The sequence below is a fragment of the Euprymna scolopes genome, chromosome 17, assembly GCF_053919585.1.
Source record: "Euprymna scolopes isolate OS-2025 chromosome 17, ASM5391958v1, whole genome shotgun sequence".
Classification (NCBI taxonomy): Eukaryota; Metazoa; Mollusca; class Cephalopoda; order Sepiida; family Sepiolidae; genus Euprymna; species Euprymna scolopes.
Window position 1 is genome coordinate 78,651,515 of NC_136498.1, and position 15,252 is coordinate 78,666,766.

Below are 15,252 nucleotides of genomic sequence, written 5' to 3' on the forward strand. Positions count from 1 at the left end.
TCATGATGTTGTAATGGCGAATGATAATATCCATCAGAATAATACTTCCTATGATGATAAAGCCTTATTTACCATTTTTCTTAGCTGTTCTATTTAAAGCTGTTGAAATGAAACTAAAATATGGTAATTAGTTTGTAAGTTACCAAGTGAGATGGTTGTAAATAATGCCAACTGAACCTTCATGGTATTATGATAATATGTTCAAAATTTCATCATAATATCTTAGAAAGATACAGTTATTTAAAGATGGGTTAGTCTGTAAATTGTGCAAATTTCCTACACTTTCCTTTCCTTTCAGTCACAAGCTTAAATGCATTTGAATAGGACTGACTTAAAGGCAAAATGTCCAGTGAACCACGCATGTTTTGATACTTTGAATGGTTATAATTTCAGTTTTAATGGGCCGATTTAAAAACAAAAAAACAAACAGGATATTATTTCTTTGTTTTTTTATGCTCTTTTCAATAATGCTTGATTTGAGTTTATTCGATCTAAAGAAAAAATGGTGTGGCATTGCAAGTACAAGAGCACTTTAAGTTGATTTCCACCTGCAAAGTTCCAATTTTTTCAATTTTAACCTCTTAACTGTTATTTTTACTGGTAAAACCAATAAAATAACAGTCCACATAAAAAAAAAAATGAAATCATTTGACCTGCCTTGGACTACTCTGTGATTTTGCATCTCTGATGAGATGCACTTTGAAGAAATGGAGAAAGACATAGTGAGTTGCATAAATTAAATTAAATATTACTAATTATATAAAATTACATCTGTGTACATATTCATACATTTCTATATATAGGATTCACTTCTGAACTAATTAACCAATCATTATAAATTTTAGAACATGGCTGCTAGGCATAAGAGTATGGGATGTGTTTGATATTTAGTTTGATTTAGTTTTCTGCGAAAGGGGGCAAAGAAGTGGTGTAAACCCTTTGTGAAAATTCAGATATTTCCAAATTTTGTGAAATTTAACAATAGTTATTTGCCATCAATTAATAATTTCAGTCTCATTGGAGTATTTTAAAGTTTTTACAAACAAAATTCAAAGATTTCAGATTTGCATTAAATTTGATATATAGTCATTATACACCAATTAAGCAAGAGTTCCTGAATTTCTATTTCTTCTTAAGACCCCTTAAGTTTAAACTTTAAATTTTAGATATTTTCTAGAATCAAAATGGATTTGGATCCAAATTGATATAAGAATTCTAGACATAAGGCTTAGTACCAATATATCTTGATTTTAATCTTCATATGGGAAGGTGAAAGTGATGCAAAACTGTTTGGGAAATTAATTTTAACAGTCATGAAATGCATATTCTTCTGGTATATTCATATTACTTATTATAAATCTGTAATAATCCTTGATATATAAAACCCAATATCTGTGTTTGTGTGCTAGAGAATCTACATAAAATTTAAGTGCATTTTTATGCCAAATTTATCAGGGAAGCAATAGGAGTTTTCCTCAATCTCTAAGTGCGTCTCATAAAGGAGCTACGAGAATGTAGCCCATTTAAAACTTCAAATATATCCTTCTAGCAGGGAGACCCGATGTTGTCCAGGATTGAATGAGGATAAACAAATGTTCTACCCTCCCATACTGTTTATTGTCATCGAAATCGGTGAAATCACCCATTTTATAATCAAATCAATTAATTGTTTTCTCTAATTAAGATACCCCCCATCCCCCGCAGTATACTGGGAGGAAGCTTCACATGCCTCTCCACAGTGACTTAGTCCACAATATAGTGTAGTCTACATTGCACCGTAAAGAATCTACTGTTGATTTTATGAACTTATCTGTAAATAATGGCTTGAATTAAAGTTTAAAATGCAAAAGTCAAGTACCATGGTTCAATTGTGCTCCAAAAAGAAACATTTATGCCCCTGTCTTATAAAATAATCTACAGTTGATTTTATAGATTGGGCCTTTCTGCTTGTGTGGTGATATAACTTCTCAAATGAACTTGTGATGTTAGGTTTTATAAAAGTGTTAATTTTGGTCAAAATTGGACTTCCTTCTTTAATCAGATATTTTGATTATCAATTTTCGGTTCTTATTGGATGTATTTTGATATAAAACCTATGTAAAAACATTCCTAAACACATTAAGTACCTTCATGTGAATTTCAAAAAAAATTGGCCCTATCATTTCCGAGTTCATAAGGAATGAACACACACACACACACACACACACACACACACACACACACACACACACACACACACACACACACAAAGTTCCTTTTATATTATCATAGAGATTTAAAAACAAATTTAAATCATACGTATAAAATTTTGGGAGGAAGATAATAAAAGTGGTTCTAAATCTTTAAGTACCCTTTTAACCTAAGGGAGCCAAGGTGTCAATCACCTTTTAAAACTTCATATCCTATTTTAATGAAATATGTATAAAATTACTTGAAGGTCATGGAAATATCCCAAATCTCTACATTCCTTTCTGTGCCAAATATCTATGTGCCTTCCCTCCCACCATCTATAATTGGGACAAAACCTCCTTAAAACTTCAACTATATATATATATATATATATATATATATATATATATATATATATATCCCCAATTTTAATAAAATTCAAACCATATGTACTATTTCAGAGAGTTTTTAAAATTTCAGCTTTGGACTATACTAGCAGTTCAGCCTGGCTTTGCTCGGGCCCTGTGCACTGTTCATAACTTGCGCTACGTATGAATACACTTTATGTAAGATTTCAAATGTTAAGACCAAAATTTCTCTGAGTAATTTCGTAGAGACTACAGAGGTCAATTTTTTAAAAATTTGACCCCAATTTTGACCCCCTTAACATTTATTATTTTGGTTTCAAATCAAAATACAAAGTTTTACCCATGTCCAAGTTATCTACTTCTAAAATTTCAAGTCTTTAGACCCAAAATTGGCAGAAAAATTTGGAGAATTTGCAAAGGTCAGTATTTTCAATTTTGACCTTTTGGCAGTAAGTTTTCGCCTCAAAACTGATTAAAATGATTGCCATATATGTCTGAGTACCTGTTATGTATAAATGTCAAATATTTAGACCCAAAATTGGCTGAATAGTTTGCTAGACACCGCAAAGGTAAAATCTTTTGAATTTTGACCCCTTGGCAGTTCAAATTTTCGACCAAAACCGATTAAAAAGCTTGCCCTATCTCTGAATACCTACCCTTTATGTAAAATTTCAAATGTTTAGACCAGAAATGGGCAGAGGTCAAATTTTTTAAAACTTTGACCCCAATTTTAACCCTTTAACATTTATTTTTTGGAGCTCAAATCAAATTAAAAAATTTGATACATGTTCAAGTAACCTACAGTTAAAATTTAAAGTGTTTAAACCCAAAATTGGTGGAGGAGTTTGGTAGAGTTTTCAAAGGTCAAGTCATTGAATTTTGACCCCTTGATAGGCAAATTTCTGGCCAAAAATTGATTAAAAAGATTTTCCAAAATCTCAGTATTCCTTATGTCAAATCTTGAGTCTCTAGACTGAAAATTGACAGAATTATATGGTAGGGAAATGTACACAGACACACACACACAGACATTTTCACTTTTATAGATATATAGATTAGGGAGCAAAACGAGAGGAGGATGAGCAGCAATTACAACAACAACAAAGATAATAATCTAGTGTTATGAGTTTAGTAAAAAGTACTAAGTAGTGATCTTCATTTAATCCCGAGCAACATTGGGTCATCCTGCTAGTTACTATACATTTGTATAGTTATAATCAGATTGACACACTGGTACTCATTAGATCACTCAAGTAATGTTGAACCTGGGAGAAATGAGTAACTGGTTGGGCATATCAAATGTTGTACATGGAGAGACGATGACATCTTCACAAAGTCCTCCCTGGTAAAAAACTGATGTTGTCAAGAGATTGTGATTTGATAGCCACAAATAGAAGTTATATTTTATATAAGGTCTAAATTTTTCAATGAAGTTGTAGTGCTCAAGTAAGACATAGACTGAAGTTTATTTGCGTTAAATATGTTTTGATTGCAGGATGGATTGTGAATTTTATGAATGATTTATTGAGTGGCATTTTGGAGAGGGAATGTTGACAGACATTCAAGATTGACTGCAGATTTGTACATATTAAATTTGAATTACAATTATCTGAATGAGAAACATGTATGTGGTCACAATTCATGTGACGGACATGCTGAAAAGATTAATAATGAATGCTAACATTTTGTTTCTTCGTATTAAATCAAGAAAAAGATCTGAGAGATCACAGTGAATTGATTTGGTTGAGCTGGATCACATTTAAGAAGTGTGGCCATATTTATAATAAAGTTAAATAGAATACTTTGTATTGATTAATAGTGAAACACTGTAGGACATCCTAGGGTGGAGGTGGGGCTAACTATGAAACGAAATGTTAATGAAAGCAGAAAAATGTTGAGATGATGGATAAAATGATATTGTGTGAAAACATTATAAACGAATAAAGATGGACAGGAACTCAAGAGTTAGAGAAAGTATATCTAGATGGTGAAGCTATTGAGGTTGTTCAGAAGTTTTATCTTTTGAAACACAAGCGGAATCAAGTTCTAGTGTAATTACGGAAGTTGGAAATGGATAAAGTATGTTCAGGCAACTTCTACCATCACTAATCAGCAAAGTATTATTATTGCTAATCAAGGGAAGAGTCTATCAAGTATGTATTTGTAGTGTGATACATGATGAAAGTGAGGATGCATAGAAAATGTTATGATGGATGTGTGATGGGAGTCTTAAAGACATATTTAGATCTGTTGGTCTCAGAGGAAGATTAAATCTGGACAGTGTAGGGAGATGTGTGCAGAACAGGAAACTTCAGTAGTATGGTCACATAAAAAAAATGAATGGGAGCTCTTGGGTTAGTAGATGTTGAAAAGTTGAGGTCGCAGGTTCAGTTCCCCGAGGAAGGGCAAGGAAAACATGAGAAAGAATGATAAGAATGGACTTAAAAAACAGGGGAATAAATAAAGACCTGGCCAGAGATAGATTAACTTGGAAATCGATTTCTAAAAGCCATCGAACATATGTCAGCATGTAAAATGGATGTTGAACTAAAAATTATAACGATCTCTACTTATATATAAAAGACACTTTGACTGTGTGTTTGTCTGAATTCGTTCCCTATGAACTCTGAAACCACTGGGGTAGTCTTTTAAACATTTCACACAAATGTATTTTATGTTTCTGGAAGTGTTCTTGGATAGGTTTTGTATTGAATAAGCATTAAAAATTGTTAATCGAAAAAATATGATTAAATAGGAACAGTCCCATTTTGACGAAAGTTAACCGCCTTATACAGCCTAACATCACAAGTATATTTGAAAAGTATTATCACTGCACAAGTAAAAGAGCCTTGCATATAAAATCAACAGGAGATTCATCAATAAGACAGGAGTGTGTTCAAAATGAATGTTTCTGCTTAAAGCGCAATTGAATTATGATACTTGATTTTTGTATTTTAAACTTTAATTAAAGTTATTATATATAAATAATGTTATAAAATCAACAGTAGGTTCTCTACAGTGCAATGTAGACTACAATGTATTATGGACTAAGTCATTGCAGGGAGGCATGTGAAGCTTCCTCCTGGTGCACTGTGATGGGTCTTTGACTAGAGCAGGCAATCAATTGATTTGATTGAAAAATGAGCGATTTCACCAATTTTGAAGTGTAGGAAGTCTGGAACATTTGTTGATCCTCATTCAATCTTGGGCAGGTTGGGTCTTCCTGCTAGTGATGAATGTTGTGTCTGTGTTGTTCTATCTACCTTAAGTCATCTTCCAGCTATAAGGCTGCTACACCAAGAAGGTGAAACTTCTCTCACCTGCTAGTATCCTATATTTCTACAAATCCAGCATTTTATAAAGTATTGTCACATTTGGACTGGTGCACCAACCACTTGGAAAGAGTGCAAAAAAACAATTTCTAACCTAATAGACTCTGCACTGTCTGTCAAGCTCCTGTGTGTATTGCATCGTTGCAGAGTGGCATCTGTGTTTTTTTTATAAATATTTCAATGAATATACTGCACTTACATCCCCTTAACGTACATACCCCCAAACCACCCGACGAGCTTAATTACACCCATTCACTGTAAAGGTACCTAGATAGTGAAAGATTTTTTTACTCGGATAGCTTCTCTTCTTAGATTGCTTATTTTGGAATTCCCTTTCTTCTAATTGTTTCCTCTACAGTACCAATATGCAGTAATTTAATTGTAATGAGAACAAATATCTTGTTGCCCTACTCTACACCTTGGTTGTCATCTATAAATCTGGCTCCTACCAAAGTAGTCCTTTATGCTTCAGTAGTAATATGCTGTGTTTAAAATAAACAAAGACAACAAAAAATGAATTCCAAGATATTTCCACATGTGGAGTTCAGATTAAACCACTTGATATTCGAGAATGTCGAACAGTTAAACTGTTACTTTTTTTTTTATTTATTTGAATATAATATTCATACCATGTAAAATTTCAATACTGGTATCTTTTTTTATCTGTTTCTATTTATAGTATGTCTGGTCCCAGCACAGATGCTGATTGGTTGATCGAGGGGAGGCGTTTAATTCCGTTAATGCCCCGACTTGTCCCACAAACAGCATTCACAGTCACTGCAAACCAAGCAGTCAATTCTCAAGTTGGAAAAAATGCTGTTATGCCAAGTCCAGCTCAAACTGGAAACAAAGATTGTAAGTTAATTTCATTTCCATTTTTTTATAACAATTATTGAATCAGCAAATATGTTTTGATAAAGCTGATATTTTTTTTTGGATAGCGTAAAAAATTAGTTGTGAACAGAAAAACCAATAACATGCAGCAAATACGAGTTTATTAATATTTCTATGAAAACAGTGTTCATTGTATTTTAAATATAGAACAGACCCAAATAAGATAAAGTAATAAGTACTAATAAATACTCAGAAAATAATATTGTGCTACATAGTTTAATACAAGTAATAAAGTCACATTGTAAAAGACGATCTTTAATTTACTTCTTCAATCCAGCACCTCTGGCAGACAATAATCTTCTTCTTTTCCCTGTTTCTTTTGAATGTTCCCTTTTTTTATGAAACATTTTGCTGACTTTTGATAAATGTCTTATCCACTCCAGGTTTTTCATAAAATGTCAACCCATGATCAAGGAAAGTAAGACAATAAAATGGATAGTACTTGTACAGTTTAATCAAGACATTAAAAAATAAAAATATCAAAAAAAGGTTATATTGTACGTATCCATTATGGAATGAATGATAATGGCTGTGAACTTAGATAATTATAATAATTCAAATAATCTTAATTATATTTGAATTGATCCATAAAATTTAGTTGAACATTTTGCTATTTGTATTTTGCATTTTTTTATTACAATCGCAAAATTTCCAATGCTTAACACAAATTGATACTTATGATGATAATATAGGTATGAATTTTCTCTTTTTCAGGGGGTACAATTCTTGACGAAGATGAAGAAATCTTTGCAAAGAAAAGACGTCATAGCACTGCTGACAGTATTAGCTCTGTGTCTGCTGGAACACAAACCTCTCGAGCTACAACATCATCTTCATCAAACAATCTTCATGGCATTTCACCTGTGAAAATCACAATCAGCAAAAATTCACAAACAAGAAATCAGAACACAAATGCAGTTGCTACGCAGACACAAAAAGTAATTCAGATTAAAACCTTTTCTTTCTTTCAAGATTTTGTAATATTTTATCTTAAGTTGTATGAAGCCACGTATTTACATTGCAAGTGAAACAGTCACATTTATGTGTGATTTTTTTTTTTCAAGTGACAACCATAAATAATAAAACGCTTATTGGCTATTGTTTTTTATCTGACAGTTTTCCAAAGCTCATTACTGTGTGAAAAATGTTTTTAAACATTTTTTTATTAAAAGGGCAAAGACAAACTATTTAAACAGTAAAAGTTTAATAGAACAATATACTTAAAAAAAAAATTTTTTTAAACAAAGGCTGTTTAAAAAACATCTGAAGGAATTCAAATGTTTATATGTTCAAATCTCAACATTAAATCTAGTGCAGAATTACAATTATTTAAACAAAAATATTAAAAAAAAAATGTTTATCATGTCATAGAACAAAGATGTCATATTCCAAAAATCATGTGAGGTTGGCTAGTAACTTTCCTATTTGGCTAGTAAAAAAAAATATTTACTTGTCAAAGGTCAACGAAAGATAAATTTGCCTGTAGATCCTTGGAAGCAATTTTTTTTTGTCAGATGTTTTATCAATTAGTTTTTTTTTTTGTACTTGTACAGTTTAATCAAGACATTAAAAAATGAAAATATTGAAAGAAGTTTAAATTGTACATATCCGTTATGGAATGAAGTTCTCTGGAAAAAAATTTCACTTAATTTCATCAAGTAGTTTTTGTTTTACAGCAAAAAAGCAATTTGTTATGATACCAAGCAAAAGGTTTGATTTTTAGGAAGAAAGGCTAGTATTAAAGATGGGGAGGGAGTGTCGGCGTTTTACATGGAGTTATCTCCCGTGGCGTATTCTAAAATCCAAACAAAAATTTTAAAAATTCAAAGATGTCTACCTTCAACATGCTGTCATAAAAACGTGTTTTTCCGCTGTAAAACAAAAAAAACTACTCGATCAAATTAAATGAAATTTTTTTCCAGAGATCTTCAGTTCAAAACGGATACGTACAATATAACCTTTTTTTGATATTTTCATTTTTTAATGTTTTGATTAAACTGTACAAGTACCTTTTTTTTTTTTTTTTCGGATTTTAGTTTTTTTCTTTCGTTAATTGTAAACAGGGGTAAGGGGAGTCTAAAAATGTCAGTATGCTAGTAGATAGAATTCGCCAACACACTACTAAACCCTAATCCACTTCTACAACGCCATTCTTTAATGTTCATAACGAATAAATGAAATCCTCTCACCACCTACTCTGCTTGGTTCCTTTTTATACACTTATTTGTGTCCAGTTTCCATTTTCAGTCACATTTTTTAACATTTTATTCTATTTTATTACCAAAATGGTGGTTTGTATTTGTTTCTTTATTGCAAGTTAATTTCATATTATTACAAAAATGTGCCCTCGTATAATTTTCAACCAGTGGTTATGGTAAGAAAGATTTGCTAAAAAATCAGTACACAGTGATGCAGGTTGTAAGAAAAAGATTTGTAAAATGAGAGAGGGTTTCCTACTCTGACTCGCTCTATACATTAGTAATCAAGATAAAAAATGTTGATCGGATTAAACATAAAAAAGTTAAAAATTGATTGAAAATGAAAAAAAAAAGTTTTTTTTTTGGGGGGGGGGAGTACAAATCAATATGTTCCCTATTTTACTGACTAAACAGATTTTTTTATCTAGTTTTTGGGAAGAAAGTCATTCTAGTCAATGATACAGGGAAAAATCTCACTTTGTATATCTACCCAGAGTATTGAACATTCATGCGAAACTGCCTTTTTGTTTTATTACAGCTCAATGACATATAAGGACACTTTGGTGATCATCTCATCAGTAGGTTGATCTTAAATCAGTGGAATATATTTCTTGCACTAATAATGAGATTAAAATGCCCAATATCTTTCTAATATACTGCTCATGCATATCCAGTCAGCCATATGGATACCTAATTTGCATATTGCTTTGAAAAAGGATATTTTATTAAATAACTATTCTTTTTTATTGTTCAGTAATTTTTTTTATTTGTTAATGAATATTGTTTTATTTTGTTTAGCATTTTTTGTCAAAATAGCCTTTCTGGTCATTTTTACCATTGTAGTATTTTAAAAACTAAGATACCTACTTTTTTTTAGCTGTTATTTTATATTTTGAAAGAAATATTTACTTTTTTAAGTTAATATTAAAATGCTTAAAATGTATTTGCTTATATTGAAGGTTATTTTGGTATCTACATCTGGATCCGGATCGAATGGTGGTGCAAATGTGTTGCCAAAATCGATATCTTTGCCATTGGTCAAAGCTATACCTACAACTTCTGTGAGTGGCACAGGATCTGGTCATCCGAAAATGTCAATTGTCATGCCAAATACAAATTCAACGCCTGCAGGGATTACGATATCCAATGGGAATCTGGGAAACATTATTACTGTAGTCACAACTTCAAATACATCTTTGAGATCTACCTGTAAGTTGAGTTTTATCTTAATAATAATAATAATAACAATAACAATAACAATAATAACAGTAAAAGAACATCTTTATTTAATAATTTTCAAGTAAAAAAACATTAGCAGGTGTGAGGATTTACCTTCTGGTCAACTCCTTGATTTAATTATTCTTTATAATAATAATTTACTTATTATAAAGAATAATTAATTTAAGGAATTGACCAGAGAAAGGAAAAAAAAAAAACCCAGAAAAACATACAAAATACAAAAAATACGAGACAACAGTAAGATAACCAATAGTAATCAATATGCTACAACACGCAGAAATTGTGCACTCAACCCCAAATACAAATAATACATACTAAACGGACACATACATATAGACAAAGTCTTGGGAACACCACCGGTTATTGTCATCGAGTAATATCTGATGGTAACCTGTGTGAGAACTTCTAGTGAGTACAAAAAATAATAATAATAAAAAAAATAATAATAATAAACATCTGTATTTAATAATTTCCAAATAAATAAATAAAAGTGCGGGTGAGGAGACTTTCTTTTGGGTCAACTATTTAATTTAATTATTTCTTATAATTATAAGTAAAGGAAAAAAAAAAGGAAAAACATACAAAATACAAAAATATATAAAAGATAACAATAAGATAATAACAAATAGCAATCACTACATTTCAACATGTGGAAATTATGCACTCAACACTAAATACAAACAAAACATACTAAACAGACACATACACATATACCCATCCATATCCAATTTAGAAAAGCAAAAAAAAAAAACACTGTGTAGAAACAAATACAATCGTGATACATAATAAATCAATAGATAAAAGAACCACATCCATATAGGAAGCATCAAATTGACAACAACCGGACAAGGCATTTCTTTAATAATTATTAACAAGAATATAAATTTACTGTAAATATTTCTTATTGTATTTTTTATTTGTACAAAGAAACGATTTCAACATTCAAAGCTTTTGAAATTTCATTGAATTTTTTTACACATCAAAACAAAAAAGACATATTCCTTGATTTAGTTTGAACAAAAGAAAAATCAATTTGCTTCCTATTTCTAATGAAATATCCATAAAATAAACAAATGTAGGGTGTAGGGAATTACTTTCTGGTCAGCTTCTAATTTAATTATTCTTAATAAGTAAAGAAAAAGAAAAAACGCACAAAAGATTACAGTAAAATAAGAACCGATAGTGATCAATACACTACAACATGTGGAAATTATGCACTCAATCTCAAATACAAATAATACCTGCTAAACAGACACATGCACATACATATATATCCAATAATATTCAATTTGGAAAGAAACAAATACAGTTATCATTCAGGATAAATCAAATAAAAAATCACATTCATATGGAAGTGATCGGAATAGGCTAATAAGGAATTGATACCAATCAGACAAAGAATTTAATTAACAAGAATATAAATTCGGGTCAATTCTCTGATTTATTTATTCTTTATAATAAGAAGTAAAGAAAAAGAAAAGAACAAAAAACAAACGCACTGAATTTTATCCATATTCATTAGAATTGCAATTATGAAAGATTCTCTGAATTTCAATTCCTTGAAACCTCTTTTTTATAGTCAAAATCATGCAATGAACTTTAGTTAAAATTGGAATAAGGATTCTAGACTTAGCATCATTATATATATATATATATATATATATATATATATATATATATATATATATATATATAAATGGAATAAGGATTCTAGGTTTAGCATCATTATATATTAATTTAAGTCTTCATAAAGGGGACATAAAAGTTGTGCAAAACTGTTCTGTTTGGGAAATTAATTTTCTTCATTCTGAGATGGGTATTCCAGTATAAATATAAAATCTTAAAATCCGTCAACTCTTGACTTGTCATCCAGGTGTAGGTGAAATATTGACAAAATTTGAGTTTCGTGCTGTGATTTTGTTTTTTTCTGGCTGGATATGTATATATAGGTGGCTCATCACACCTGTATACAGTGCTTGGTATTCTCAAATGGTCACTCATTGGTCAGGTTCAATGTTGCTTAACTTCGATAGTATATAAATCAACTCTTAGCGGCAACTTTAAAACATGTTGGATTAATTAAAATTAAGGAATTTAAAATAATTTGAAATTTTTCCACATAATTTAAGAAATTAAAAAATACCTGAGAAATTCTAAACATCCTTTTTACCTTTTTTGTTGTTTTCATCAGCCACAAATACAACAGCTGTTCTTGGAACTTCTTCGACTGCATTTTTACCCTCTTCTCTCAACATTCCAAAAAACAGGCCAAAATCAGTTCAAAAACAAAAGGTTCCACAGGTAATATATTTCAATCTGTGTGTTTTCTATTGCTTATTATGTATTATTATATTATAGAAGCTGAGTGAGTCAGTGTTCTAAACACCTTTTTCCTAGAATAATTTCTAATAATACTCATGAACTGTTGTGTCACAATGACTACCACATTTTGTTATACTTTGATTTTATTCAAAAATTCATAAACTGTGTGAAAAAATTTTTCTGGCATAACTAAAACTAATAAGTCTCTTCATTTCTATATTATCTTTATGGATAATACAGAAGTAAAGTGACATTATTTTACTGTCTAATTTACATGTGAGTTTCCTGTGTGTATGAACACATTATGTAATCTAACTGGGGAAAGAGAGTCACTCTTTCTCTATATGCTCAAAACATTAAAAAAAAATATTAGAGATCGGTTGAATCAACATAGTGAGAAGTGCGAGAGAAATACATAGCTAATTGAGAGATGAGTGACTTCTTTTGCTAATTATAAATTACAGATAATTAGAATAATTAGAATGGAATTTTTTTTTTTTCAATTTTTAATCCCCCCCGACAAAAGGAGGGTGGACCTGTAAATTCACCCATGTTCGTTCGTTTCTCAATAACTACGCCTTGGAATTTTTTGAAATTTTGCACAAAGATTAAACATGATATCAGTAAAAAAGTAACAGAACAAATTTTCCGGGAAAACTCTGGTTGCCCCCCTACGGGTGCCTTTCGGATCAAAATGGCTAAAATTGACACTTTTGTGTTTATTAAAAAAAATTGATGCCTTGGATTTTTATAAAACTTTCTGAAAAGTTGTAACTAACTGATTTCTATATAATTTTGTTTGTCTATACTTCGCGATGACTCTTGGGTGTGCCCCAGGGGCTCTTTTAGGACTAATAAAAACACTCCATTTTGGGGACTATTTTACCATATTTGTCCAAAATATTTTGTGTATGTCTATTTAGCAGTTTTGCATGGTGCTGAACTCAAATTTAAATATGTTAAAGCCTTGGGGACTTTTGGGGCTAAATGGGGGAGGGGGCAAATGTTGGACTTACTTATTTCTTTTTTTGCACGGTGCAGAACTCAAATTTACATATGTTAAGGCCTAAAACTGCACCGTTTGTTCATTTTCACCAGGATTTGATGTCCCCTGGGGACTTTTGGAGCTAAATGGGGGAGGAGCAAATGCTGAACTTAGTCATTTTTTTATGCCTTGTTCACTGTGCACTCACGGGGGACCATACATGCTACACTTGTTTTTTTTATATGTTTACAATGTTGTTTTTTTTACTATCACTTTTTAGCAACATGTCAAGATAAGCAATGAAAAAAGTTATATCATATCAATGAGCATAGTGTTCATAATTTATTGAAAAATAATACTGGCTACTTTGACAAAAATTCTGTTGTAAAAGCGACCTTCTATAGAAAAAAAAGTAATTTCAATCTAAAAGCAGACTTCACATTCTAGGGAGATTCGAAGTTGAAGTCAGCTTTTTCTGGATTAAAAGAGTGAAATTTTGCTAAAAAGTAGATAACGTACATCCATGATTATTGTAAAAGATTCATTATATGCAATTAATTGAATACAAGTTGAGGTGCTTGTTGAGATAGAGGTGATTAATTTTTTAAAATATGTCATTTTAAGCAAAAACAATATTACTTAATTGTCATGTTAAAAGTAGTAATATATCCAAAAATTACAAAAATTCATCAGATAGAAAGTTATTTATAGATAAAAGTAATTTTTACAAAAAATTGGGGAAAATTGCATTTTTCTTAAATGTTTTGAAGTAGATGGTGAAGATTTCAACTACATGGAACATAACTCTGAAAGCAAATTTTAGATTACATTTTAATGGCAGCCACATTGTAGCCTATAGCAATAGACTTTTTACTAAAAGTACAATAGCATTTTTTTTTACTTAATGAATTTTCATAATTTTTGGATATATTACTATTTTCGGCATGTCGAGTAAGTTATATTGTTTGTTACTTAAAATGACATTTAAAAAAAAATCGATGTTGCCTCTATCTCAACAAACACCTGAGTTGCTATTTCAACCCTTATCCTTGAGTGTCCTTTGGGCCTTAATAAGTGGTGACTCCCAATTAAAAAAAACAAAAACAAAACAAAAGTAAACATCATTTGATCAAAAGAGGTTTCTATTTTTGTTTCAGCTTGGGCAAAAACCTGGAGTTGTGATTCCTATTGGTGCTCAATCCTCCTCACACAACAGTCCTGGAAATATGTCCGTACAAGGTATTCAAATCAAGCCTGCAAAATCAGCCATTCAAATCAAGCATGAGGGTGGTAAGCAACTCCGCTCATTAATATTTGATATTTACACTTTATTTTAGAAACAAAAATACAGAAAATCTTTAAGATGTGTGTACTTATCATGAAACAAAGATATTATATTCCAAAAATCAGGTAAGTTAATCAAGTATTTTTTTTTGTATTATTTGGACTATTATTCTCATCTTGGTTGTTTTTCTTACAACGTTTCGGCTGATGTAACCTCCAGCCATCTTCAGGTGTATTCACATTGGATGTTATTGGTGAATAATGAAAAATGTTTTTTTTTTTTTACTTTCCCAACGAACATTGCTGTTAGAAATTCAAAACGCAAAGAGTGCCAAGTCTATTTCTTTTTTTTTTTTTAATAAATCCAGGTCCATTCCATAATACAAAAAATAATTATCGATCCTCATCTCAAAAATATAAATTCATCAAATCAAAAAGACTGAATGGACCCGGATTTATTA

The 15,252-nt window shown here is 30.6% G+C and overlaps 1 protein-coding gene across 6 annotated transcripts in view; it reads left to right on the forward strand.

The window, feature by feature from the left end:
* Nucleotides 1-15,252, forward strand: part of LOC145296820 (uncharacterized) — a 141,905-nt gene that overhangs the window by 27,144 nt on the left and 99,509 nt on the right. For all 6 annotated transcript variants that reach the window (XM_080142906.1, XM_080142907.1, XM_080142910.1 and 3 more), the window contains exons 4-8: nucleotides 6,549-6,724; nucleotides 7,478-7,701; nucleotides 9,921-10,170; nucleotides 12,392-12,501; nucleotides 14,665-14,797. In XM_080142906.1, the coding sequence (XP_079999032.1) occupies nucleotides 6,549-6,724; nucleotides 7,478-7,701; nucleotides 9,921-10,170; nucleotides 12,392-12,501; nucleotides 14,665-14,797 (893 nt within the window). The remainder of the gene's footprint in view (nucleotides 1-6,548; nucleotides 6,725-7,477; nucleotides 7,702-9,920; nucleotides 10,171-12,391; nucleotides 12,502-14,664; nucleotides 14,798-15,252) is intronic.